This window comes from Microcaecilia unicolor, chromosome 8 (assembly GCF_901765095.1).
Source record: "Microcaecilia unicolor chromosome 8, aMicUni1.1, whole genome shotgun sequence".
NCBI lineage: Eukaryota > Metazoa > Chordata > Amphibia > Gymnophiona > Siphonopidae > Microcaecilia > Microcaecilia unicolor.
In genome coordinates this window covers 191,333,874-191,346,447 of record NC_044038.1, presented here as the reverse complement: position 1 = coordinate 191,346,447, position 12,574 = coordinate 191,333,874, and the positions used below count along the sequence as shown (strand labels likewise).

The 12,574-nt window shown below is 45.7% G+C and overlaps 1 protein-coding gene across 2 annotated transcripts; it reads right to left on the bottom strand.

The window, feature by feature from the left end:
* Positions 1–2,764: 2,764 nt before the first annotated feature.
* On the bottom strand, positions 2,765–7,816 carry BCL2L1 (BCL2 like 1). 2 transcript variants are annotated; one of them, XM_030212975.1, is made up of 3 exons: positions 7,766–7,816; positions 6,595–7,192; positions 2,765–4,172 (listed from the first exon to the last, which is right to left on the bottom strand). In XM_030212975.1, exons 1-3 carry the CDS (start codon positions 7,780–7,782, stop codon positions 4,035–4,037), a joined length of 753 nt encoding a protein of 250 aa, XP_030068835.1. In that variant the 5' UTR covers positions 7,783–7,816; the 3' UTR covers positions 2,765–4,034. The 2 variants fall into 2 exon arrangements, with proteins under 2 accessions (XP_030068835.1, XP_030068836.1); XM_030212976.1 differs by lacking the exon at positions 7,766–7,816 and adding an exon at positions 7,602–7,754.
* Between the last annotated feature and the right edge of the window lie 4,758 nt (positions 7,817–12,574).

The following is a 12,574-nucleotide window of genomic DNA, read 5'->3' as shown; positions in this document are numbered from 1 at the left end:
ATTCATCCCCAATGATCAGCATCCAGCGCGCCAAAGATTGGGTCGCTGGCCGCGGCAAAATCAACGCCAGCTCCGAGCTGGCGTTAGACTTTGCGGATCATTGGGGAGGAATGGTGAGCCCTGTCCAGCGTGCAGTTGCATGCTGGCAGGCCCCCATTCTCCCCCCCCCCCCCCCAAAAGCAAACACGAACAGGGGGCTGGAGGTCCGGTGGACCTCCGGTCCCCCTGACGATCCCACCCCACGTTCAGGGAGGGCTGGAGATCCTGTGGCTCTCCAGCCCCCCCCCCCCCCCCCCCAAAAAAAAAACTGTGAAGTGGCTGCTTCCGGCCAAACACTCTCCCACCCAGCGACGGGGGGGGGGGGGGGGGGGCTGGAGGCTCTCCAGCCTGCCCCAAACCCCCAGAAATTGGGAAGTGGCCGCCTCCGGCCAAACGCTCTCACACCCAGCGACGGGGGGGGGGGGGGGGGGGGGGGGGGAGGGGGGCTGGAGGTGCCGTGGAACTCCAGCCCACCCCAACTCCTCCTCCCCCAGCGTTCTCCTTTCAATCCCTGGTGGTCTGTGATGACAACCTCCCTCCTGCCCCCCCTACCTTTCCTTGGAGGAGGGACGCAGCCTGTCTCCCTCCTCTTCCAGTCGACGCCGCTGCAAAATGGCTGCGCCCAGCCCCGCCCATTCCATCCTGGGATGCACTGGGCGGGGCTACAGACCATGTAAGGGAGCAATCCCCTTACATGGTCTGTAGCCCCACCCAGCGCATCCCAGGATGCAATGGGCAGGGCGCCGCCATTTTGCAGCGGCGTCGACTGGAAGAGGAGGGAGGCAGGCTGAATCCCTCCTCCAAGGAAAGGTAAGGGAGCCGGGAGGGGGGGTTGTCACCACGGACCACCAGGGATTGAAAGGAGAATGCTGGGGGGGGGGGGGGAGGAGTTGGGGTGGGCTGGAGGTCCACCAGACCTCCAGCCCCCACCCTCCCATCGCTGGGTGGGAGAGTGTTTGGCCAGAGGCAGCCACTTCACAATTTCTGGGGGTTTGGGGGGGGCTGGAGACCCACCAGACCTCCAACCCCCCCTCCCCATTGCTGGGTGGGAGGGCATTTGGCCGGCGGCGGCCACGTTTTCTGGGGGTTTGGGGGGGGGGGGGCTGGAGACCCCCGCCCGGACCTCCAGCCCCGTTTGGGCCTCAGGGCAGGCTGTTTGGCAGGTTTGGGCTTTTGACAGCCCAGACCTGTCAAACAAGTGCAGGAGGATTGTGCTGAGCGCATGCTCAGGTACAATTCTCCCGCACTTACATAAGTACATAAGTACATAAGTAGTGCCATACTGGGAAAGACCAAAGGTCCATCTAGCCCAGCATCCTGTCACCGACAGTGGCCAATCCAGGTCAAGGGCACCTGGCACGCTCCCCAAACGTAAAAACATTCCAGACAAGTTATACCTAAAAATGAGGAATTTTTCCAGTCCATTTAATAGCGGTCTATGGACTTGTCCTTTAGGAATCTATCTAACCCCTTTTTAAACTCCGTCAAGCTAACCGCCCGTACCACGTTCTCCGGCAATGAATTCCAGAGTCTAATTACACGTTGGGTGAAGAAAAATTTTCTCCGATTCGTTTTAAATTTACCACACTGTAGCTTCAACTCATGCCCTCTAGTCCTAGTATTTTTGGATAGCGTGAACAGTCGCTTCACATCCACCCGATCCATTCCACTCATTATTTTATACACTTCTATCATATCTCCCCTCAGCCGTCTCTTCTCCAAGCTGAAAAGCCCTAGCCTTCTCAGCCTCTCTTCATAGGAAAGTCGTCCCATCCCCACTATCATTTTCGTCGCCCTTCGCTGTACCTTTTCCAATTCTACTATATCTTTTTTGAGATACGGAGACCAGTACTGAACACAATACTCCAGGTGTGGTCGCACCATGGAGCGATACAACGGCATTATAACATCCGCACACCTGGACTCCATACCCTTCTTAATAACACCCAACATTCTATTCGCTTTCCTAGCCGCAGCAGCACACTGAGCAGATAATCAAAGATAATTGCGCTGCTTAGATTTGCATGCATTATCTTTGATCATCTATGCAGAAAAGCCCTGCGCTGTTCCAGCACTATTTTTAGAGCGCTGTTTGGAACAGCACGGGCTTTGGATCATGAGGGCCTAAATGAGGCAAGAGTGATACTCCTGCCTTAGGCACTCATATTCAACAGGGTGGCACCCTGTTATGCTGTGCATTATGGGATGCACAACGCAGGGCCAGGATGCCACAGAAGGGAATTTTGGTTTGGCTGTTTGGGTATTGATAATGAGCATCTTGGGAAATTTTCAGCAATGGCTCTAGCTCAGTGGCAGGGCTTAAGCATAGCCCCAGTCCCTATCACCAAAAATTACAGAATAAGTGAGCAAGACCTGTTCCCTTCTAAATCAGATTAAGGAGCCATTCTCCAATCACGCCCCCAATACCACCTTCTCCCCTACCCCATGCACATAATGGCAGGAGTCGAGATGCTGCTTTTTTTCCCCCAACATCACAGTAGTAGCTTTAATACCAAGCATCAAGTTTTCTTTTCCTCTCTTCTTCCTCATCATAGCACCATGGATTAAGATTATTTCTGTCCCTGCCTCCCCTCCCCCCCCCCCCAACTTCACTACAGTGAGGTATCAACAACCTTTCCTTCCTTTCTGCTTATCTATCACTTCAGCAATAGTGAACCAATTCCCATTCCCCCCCCCCCCCCCCCCCACACACACACAAAAGGGATCATCTTCAGCAACAAGCCAGTCCTACTTATATATTAGTAGGCCAGCACACCTGGGATCAGCTTTATTAATAGGATAATGGTAAAGGTTGCATTGTAAAATCTCACTCAGCAGAACTATGACACTCATCAAAACAAGTGCTGCATATGCGTAACAGAAACTGTCAGCTTACTCTACCCTCTTCTAGAGAGAAACATTCCAGCACATCATCCCATATTCACTAAAGGGAAAAATCTACAACTCAATATTTCATGTTGCTGTAAACCCACTTCAAAAAGCTCTGTCAGCTTCTAAGCACAGAGCAGGTGGCAGACTATGTCTAGAATGACTGTGGTTTTAAGAATAATGATTAGAACATAAAATTAGCAGGTAACAGCGAATTGGCCAGGCTTTGAATTCAAATGCTGTTTGGTAAAATATCAGGACAAATACAACATCCAGAGTTAGGAAGGAAAATTTAAATGAATGTTATAAATGCAGGAAAGGCCAGCTAGGCCATTGTGCTGTCACACTGAATGAAAGAACCTGTGCAGAGATTTTCAAGAAAAAAAAATCCACTGCCATAAAGAAATTGATCAAAACTAGGACTAGTGCAGACCTTGCAATCTCCCACTATCCTCAGCACAGGGGCTTGGTCTTGGACCCAGAGAAAAACTGCAGAGGATGGCAGGAGAACAAAGTGAGACTGCAGGAGTGAACTTTATTTAGAAGAGGCAACGAAGAGCACTGCAAGACAAGGGTGCAGGCCCAGCTATGTTATTCTCTAAGAGAAGAGCACATTGGCACCTGTACAGTGTGGTAAAAGCAGGACTATATCAGCCTCTTTGAATTGAGGGGGGTTAAGTTAGGACAGTGAGCTATTGTTCATCTCCACTGCTAGTGGACTTCAGCTGCATAGTTAAGACAATTTACCTAAATATTGTAATAGTGATGGTAGTGACAGTGGGGGAGGTGCTGGAATCCTCTCACTGGAGGCTTTTAGGAACCTGTCTGGGACAGTTGAGGTATAAAAAATATTCAGCAAAAGCATCTCTCCTTTTGGCCTATGCAAGAGAAGCTTGGTTCTATCACATTCATTATTTTCAACATGGCCCTTCAGTTGTACACATTAAAAGCAGTTCCATCGCTCTCTGATACAGTGAATGCATTGGGTGTAGGGCCTTCTGATAGTCCAGTACGAGCTGGATCTGGGAACCTTGGTTTTTCTGTCCCTATGAAGCGATACAGCATTCAGTCTGTCAGCATATCCATTTGAGAGCTGGGATGACCATTTATTTGCGGCACAGATAAGAACCCAGCAGCAAGACACCAGCCAGTGTGATTCCTGTCAATAGCCATCTGCCACACTTCTCTTGCTGTCTTCTACTCTCAGCTGCAGCATTATTCCCATAGAGATCCACAAAAGCAGTCTGTCAGGCAAAGGACAAGAAAGCAAACTCATTTTTAGAAGCAAAAACCACAATTTTAATGCCTGCTTCGCACCATGGAAACAAACAAGGCAGAACCTCAAGTGATTCTAGGAAACTTTACAGTCTGGTTTCCCAGAAAGCAAAGTAGACACAGCAGGCAGTGTTGCACATGCGCAGTATTAGAGTCCTATCATGCTCTACAGGAAAAGGTGTGGGTAGCAAAGGCTTGGCAGTGACAGCCTTCACCACTTCAGAAACAGTGAGTGCTGCCCTCCCCCCCTCATGCTAGCCTGCAGTTCCTCCTCAGCCCCATCCTTCAGGCTCTCCTGCATCAAGTGTTTTGCTACTCAAATTCCTGAAGCCCAGTCCTTCTCCTATCTCTTAGGCTGTTTTCCACTTCTTGTTACTGCAGCTTAAAGCAACAGCATTCTTTGGTGACCCACCACCATGGTACCAGGCCAGACTCAAAGCTCCTTCCTACCCCCAGCAAGAGCAAGGTTCAAGGCAGATTCTGCCTAACTAATGGGCAGATAATCAAAAGCAATGACAGGCACTAGAGACCAATAGCGCTGTACTAGCACATTTGTTCCCACCAGATCAGAGCTGGCAAGCGCATATTAAAGTGCTTGCCAGCTCGGAACGCAATGAACATGCAAATGCATGCTAAAGAGGGCATTACGTACTCCTCCCCAATGCTCAGTGGGCAGAGCGCCAAACGGGTGCTGCTTTTGCGGCAAACCTTGTGCCACCTCAGTACAAGTTTGGGAAAAAGATGAAGGGAGTAAGAGGCTGATGACAGATCAGTCTGCTGCCCCCCCCCCCCCCCCAAAATCACTAAATAGAAAAACACCCTATACAAAGCCACTCTTGGCCCAATAGTCTCCAACCCCCTTTACCTTATAAGCCTATATATCCCCCTTCCCCACAGCCCTCAACACACTACAGACAAGCAGACTATCCCTCAGTCCTGTAAGGCCCAAGCCCACAGAGAGGATGTCTCCCTAGCTGTGCTAGCAAGAGCAACCTGCCCCAGGAAAAGGGAGGCAGCAACACACCAGGAAGTGAGCTGTCTTTCTGGCTGTGCCAATGAGACTGCCCAGCCTCACCCTGCTCCATGGAGAGTCTGAAGACAATGACATTCCTGAGTGCTGGGAGATTAATCTTTGCTTTCAATAAGTCACTTATTGAGTGGTGTGTTCTAATCTCCCAGGCAGCAGCTGTGTACTGGTGAATTTATAGCCTTGATTTGTGGAGCACAGAGCAGCTAAGCAAACTCTAAAAATCATGCACATTAGCTTATTATTACATGAAGCATACTTGGGTAACACACAGCTGCAGAGCTCAGCACTTGGCAATAAATGCTACTGCACTAGTAATCGGGGGGGGGGGGGGGGGGGGGGGGAGCACCAAGTAGCAGAGAACTGTTGTACAGGGGGATAGGGCTGGGAACAGACTAAAAAAAAAAAAAAAAAGACCAAAAGCCCACCTACAGGCTATGCCTCCTTTAGCTTGAGGCACTTCAAGATCCCATGTGTCATGTCAACCCAGGGCAATTGCCTGTTTGCCACCCCCTAATGCTAGGCCTGGGGAGGAGGGAAAGAACTGCAGCCGAGGCCACAGAATATAGAAAGGCAGAACTGGGGCATTTATTGGGGTATATTTATGCATTTTGTCTTGTGTAGATGACATCAACTACAGTAATCTGGAATAAACAGAAATATACTAAGTACTGGAATAGAAGAACAAAAAAGAGGAATAGTAAATGTTTGTACTATCCAAGGCCAAAATCCATTTATCATTTATCAGAAGCTTTTAAACTAGGGATATGTAAGTCTTCTACAAGTTTTGCAAACTGATTTAGAGGCTCATTTTCAAAGCATATAGACTTACATAGTTACCTATGTAACAGTCTATGTGCTTTGAAAATGAGCACCTTGAAAAACCAACAGTACAAGAGATTTAAAAAAAAAAAAAACACACAGAAGGGATCTCAAGAAATTTATGATTGATATGGGATAATCTGGGTAGAGATCTAAGAAAATACATCTACTCAATGTCCAAATTTTCCAAAATCAAACCAGGCTCAAATCCATCTGGCTCAATTGTGGACTATCTGCTTAGCTCCTAAATTTAACCCACCTGACAGAAGTGGTTTAGGCTAGTTCTCTGGCAGCAGGGTACCCAAATTCAAAGGGCAGCCCAAAAAGAAACAGAGCAACAGCCCACAGTAAAAGCTCAGGTTTCTTCCCCCACCCACAGTTCAGGCTCAGGCGCTCACGCTCTCCCACCACCCCCAACCAATCATTTCAAAAGTTTGGGAATCAGTCCACAGTAACCAGGACTTTAAAATATTCATTTTCAAACACTACTGACAGCACATGTAGCAAACAATCCCACAGCTCAGCAGGTAAACTTTCCTTACCCAGCCTCCATTCTCATGAATCCAGGGCTCCAAATGCTGGCTGAAGTATAAAGTCATCCAGGTAGTAATGTTCTGCACCAAGCCGGCCATCTCCTTATCCACGCTTTCCACACTCAGCGCCCCCCCAAAGGAGAAGAAAGCTATTATGCGTCCCCAGTTGACTCCATCTCGGAAAAGTTCACTTACCACCTGCTGAAAGCTCTGGTACGCAGTATCTGGGGTGATGTAGAGTTGGGATGTCAAGTTACTGAAAGCCCTGCGATACCTGAGCTCAAATTCATCCCCTGCTTCCCGCAGGGTTTGCTTCACCACTGTGCCTGCTACCACACCCGGGTTCCAGGCTAATGATACTCCATGCACAGAAGAGCTCCCATTCACTACAGTCACACCATCAGCTGCGTCCAGCCTGCAGCCATTTATATCCAGCTCAGTCCAATTATGTCCCTTCTGCAATAATTTGTACGCTATAAAGTCAAGAATCAAGGCCCTGGTAACATCGGACATTATCAGGCCAGGGAAAGTCTCAGCCAGTCCATAACCCAAGAACGACACTGGGGACAACCTCACCGAGATGAAGGCAGATGTACAAAGGGGTCGCCTGGAAAAAAAGTTTCATTATTTCAAGGGTATCATAATAAGAAATCCAGTGATGAACATGAGGAACACTTGAAAACACGGCACGCCATTTCATTACCTTTTCTGAGTATAATAAGCAGAAAGCCAGTGATGAAACGTCCTGGTTTTTTTCCAGGCGTTCCCCATATACATTACTTCGATAATATCAGAAATCTGCAAGAGGCTTTTTTTCTGCCCTGCCCCGTCCCATGGGCTGGCTAATAACAATGAACAAATTTAACGCGAACAAAGAACTAGGAGTCCACAGCCACTCTACACTATTGGCAGGGCCGGGACTCTTTAGTCAGCAAGCAGGAAATTGTTACCTGCAACCAGCGCCTTCCTCTGCTCCACTTTCAAAACCTGGTAACGGAGAATAAACGAAAACTTACTACTCCCAAACATTCATGTACAGTAAGAGGCACAACCAATGCCACAGGCCACCACCAACGCGAACTCCAGCTCCTACTATAGCCACAGGCCACCAACGCGCACTCCAGCTCTATAGCCACAAGCCGGCACCAGCTCCCACTATAGCCACAACCACAAGCCCTACCTCGTTGAACATATCATGTCACCGACGCTAAGATTAGATAATCAACAGGAGACAGCATGACGTCAAGAAGCTGACTCCAATTAGGTTTATATCCCTTTCCGTCTCCGCCGCGTAGCCGTCATCCCTCCTCACTCAAAACATAGCAAGCCTATGTGCTGCTCTACCCATGTTGGTCGTTCTTTATTGTTGGTGGCATTTGGCATTTTTATTTGATTTCACTTATATTTTCAAACATGCCGGCTTGGGCAGCATACAGATGTACACAGAGGAAGTATTGGTGCAGAGATGTTTTCCACCTAGTAAAGGGCCACCAAAACTGACATCATTTTATGAGAATCAGGTGCTTAACAATAGACTTACTATTTATTAAAAACACAACATTAATTAGGTTGAAACCTGGGAGTATATAACATTTTTCCCTGTGCCTACATCAAAAGAAAAGATGGCATGTGACAACTTGTTCATTTTGTTTTGTGGATTGCAGTGGTATATTATAAAAATGCATTTGCCTTTTTTTTAACTACTATTTCACAGGGGGGTATTGAATAATGAGGGAAGGGGTTCCTTCATGAAGAAGTTCTGTCCAGAGTCAGTCTAAATGTGCCAACATTGCCCAATTCAGCACACTATTAGTCTCCAAGTTCATACAAAGTTAATTTATGGTCAATGGAAAATAAATCTGTTGGCTCAGGGTGCTTGCTATGTAAATATTTCATCACTGTTTCATTATTGTTACCAAGTATTACATATTAAGGGCATTTGCTTTAATGTTTGTTTTAATCCAGTCCTTGCGTGAACATGGTTTTGCTTTTTAAATCCAAAGGTGAACCCTAAGAGTGGTTGAGCAATTAGGTATAAACTGTTTTCTTTCTGAATACTTGTTTTGCACTGCTTTGGGTTCTGATGATCTGTACATCTGCTGTCTAGAATTTTGGAAGATGGAAATGAGAAAATAAAAATTAAGTTTTGAATGTACTCTGTAGAAGTTGTTGTTGACTTATGCAGTGTGTGTGTATGGATGCCTGTTCTGGTGTGTGCATGTGATAATGTTTGAATAATTGTCTATACGATTTCTGAATATGCGCATTAAAGGCCAGACTTTTAAATGCCCAGTTGGGTATATATGCAAATCTCAACTTTATTAAATGTTTCACACATATCTACTTGCTCCCATGATATAACTGAATTCTATTATTCTGTCTCACTGTATTTTCAAATGTAAGCCACATTGAACCTGAATTTGCTTGGGATCATGTGGGATATAAATGTACAAAAAAAAATCCTTTATCCTCCACCTTTTAAGATACTGCCCATCCAGCTGGATGGTGATGGAACCAGGAAAGCAAGTTTGGTTCAGTGAAGACTAACTCACAATAGCCTGTTCCTTAGCTGGACTCTAATATTATCATATTGAAAATGCGACCATACCATGCCTTTGTGGTTATGTTCCACTAATAAGAAACGATTAACAGGCTTTCTTGAAAGGATTATATAACCTTTGGATGCATGACTAGGAACAACATATATACTTATTTATTCAATATCACAATTCCTCATCTACAGCCACAAAACAACATTTTAGGGTGGATAGTGTTCACAATTAGTTTCTTTCCTTATCAACCATATGGAAGAGATAAGAGTTTTCAGTTTTGGCACAGGATAAGTCATCACAAAAAAAAAACAAAATATAAGAACATCAATGGACTACATTAGGGGCTTATAGCCCATTGAATTATGTTTAAACAAAGATCTGTATGAAACAAAATATATTTTTATTTTGATTTATAAAACCACTTGTCCCTGAAACATACTCAAAATAGAATAATCTATTTGTGTATCTAAAATGTAAACTTCTAGAAAAGATTAAGTGAAAATGTGATTCCATGTGCCCCAATGAAAGGAGAGTTTCATTTTACTTCCATTTAATTTCAATATGTTCCATCTTTATAACACAAGGCTTCCCAAGGCAGATTACAACAATTAAGATTAACCCATCAGGAAACAGGATATCCTCACTGAAATTTGGTCCTCTGAATTATATAGAACAGTGTAGAACAATTAGCACAAAATACAGAGTTTATAAGTGCTGTTTCTACCAGTTACAATAATTTTTAAAGCTGTTTTAGTAACTGTGAGATCTTGGGCATGGCTGGTACAATAATACAGCCGGACAAAAAGGTGCAACCATAAAATAAAGTATTTATTTATCTAGTTTCTTAGCTTATTACTTCACAGGAACAAGTTTTTAACATCAAGCAGTTTCTCTCTCTTTTAATTTCAATTGCCTAGGCTTCTGCCTAGTAGGTTAAACTCAAACACTGCTTCTCTCTTCTGCAGCCTTCCTTGTACAACAGGCATCTCTTTCTTTCTCTCTCCTTTGATCTGTCTTGGAGTCTCCTGTACTTTACTTCTGCTTAACTTTCCAGTACTCTTGTACAGTTCAATAACAATGTCCCAATATTCTTCAGCACACTTGTACACTTTACTTCATTAACCTCATGGCTTACCTCAGGCAGGTTACAGCACTCAGGTTCATTCACTCTGGTCATGCACTAGAGCTCCTGCCCTTCCGTCCTGTATCAGGGCCTTCTCACAGTGATCTAATCTTCTCTTAGGAATCCACTCCACTATCACAGTATTCCAAGTTACTCACTCTGGTCACTTTCTAGAACTCCTGCTTATCCTTTCCTGGACCTCTGTATCAGCCTTCTCATAGTACTTCAATCCACTTTTACAGTAATCCGATCTACTCACTCTGCTCACTTTCTAGAGCTCCTGCTCTTCCTTTCCTGGACCTCTGTATTGTGGCAGACATACCAAGTCGCATGCATTTTGCATGTGACATCCGCATTTGGCCCCTGACTCTCAGGGCCACCGAGAGACTGAACCAGGTAAGAGGCAGGGCCGCCACCGGGCCTCCCCACCCCCGGGATTGCCACCCCCCCCCCCCCCCGTCCGCAAGGATTGTTGCTGATGCTGCCTGCCGCAACTGTAAATACCTTGACTGGCGTTGATGATACGTTGAAACCTTCTGTTCAGTGTGCTGCGGCAGCTAAGAAAGCAAATAGAATGTTAGGTATTATTAGAAAAGGAATGGAAAACAAAAATGATGTTATTATGCCTTTGTATTGCTTCATGGTGCGACTGCACCTCGAATATTGTGTTAAATTCTGGTCACCACATCTCAAAAAACATATAGTGGAATTAGAAGTGTAGAGAAGGGCGACAAAAATGATAATGGGGATGGGATGACTTCCCTATGAGGAAAGGCTAAAGCGGCTAGGGCTCCTCAGCTTGGAGAAAAGACGACTGAGGGGAGATATGATAGAGGTCTATAAAATAATGAGTGGAGTTGAACAGGTAGACGTGAAGCGTCTGTTTCCGCTTTCCAAAAATACTAGGACTAGGGGGCATGCGATGAAGCTACAAAGTAGTAAATTTAAAATGAATCGTAGAAAATGTTTCTTCACTCAACGTGTAATTAAACTCTGGAATTCATTGCCAGAGAATGTGGTAAAGGCAGTTAGCTTAGCAGAGTTTTAAAAAGGTTTGGATGGCTTCCTAAAGGAAAAGTCCATAGACCATTACTAAATTGGACTTGGGAAAATCCACTATTTCTGGGATAAGCAGCATAAAATGTTTTGTACTTTTTTGTGATCTTGCCAAATATTTGTGACCTGGATTGGCCACTGTTGGAAACAGATTGCTGGGCTTGATGGCCCTTTGGTCTGTCCCAATATGTATTATGTATTTATGTACTTATGGATCCCAAGGCTCCGTCAGCAGAAGAGTCTTCCTCCAGCGCTGCTCTTCTTCACTCTGCCGTGTGGCTTGCCCCTGCGTCTGCTTTTTCTTTCAGGTCTTCAGTTTCAAAACCGAGCATGCGCGGCCTGAGGGTAAAATCAGCCGCTTGGAAGGCAATGCGGTAGACTGTGAAGAAGAGCAGCGCTGGAGGAAGAAATCTTCTGCTAGCAGGCCCCCCCCCCCCCCACCAGCTTGCTGTGTCTGCTCCTCTGGGTCCTCCCCAGCCTCCAAGAGGGGCCCAGCGCTGGAGTTTTCTCTCTCCTGCTCCTGTCGGGGGCTTCCCCCTTGGAGGCCCAGGGAATTTTGCCTTGCCCTCTTGGCGGCCCTGCTGATTCCAGTTCACATGCCAAAAGCCCCCTCCTCTCAAGCACTGAGACTCGAGGAGGTGACTTTGGTGTCTGGTCAGGCAGCACAGCGAACCCCAGCCGCTGCTTCCCGCACTGGCTCCACTCCACAGTTTAAAATGGTGGCTACGAACTCTTACAAGTGTTGGATTATTTGTAGTAAATAATTAGCAGATTTTAGTACACACAGCTTCAGCTTTAGAAATGTTAATTTCTTTCTTCATCTCTCTCTCATTCACCCCTGAATAATTCACTGCTGAGTCACTTTAAAGTTGAAGTAACAAAACATCTGTTTACTCACAGTTTGTAGTTAGATTATAATCAGACAGGCTTTTATATACATATTACTATACATTTGTATTATCAGCTCCTTCCATGTGCTTAGATGGTAATGGATGCTCACACCACCATAGATCCTCTCAGGTTAGGAGAGATCATGAGCTCCATGTGCTCCATGTGCTGCATGTGCTGTGTCTAACCCCCAACAGGAAGTTACATAGCTGTGTGACCTCTCTAAGTAATTTACATCAGAGGTCACAGAGTAATCACAGAGAAATAATAGGTGACAGGCAATGCATGTAAAATACAATAAATTCCAACAAACCCCTTCTCATGCATAACTGTCATGCAATTATTTATTCATACAAAGTCCAAGCTTTAT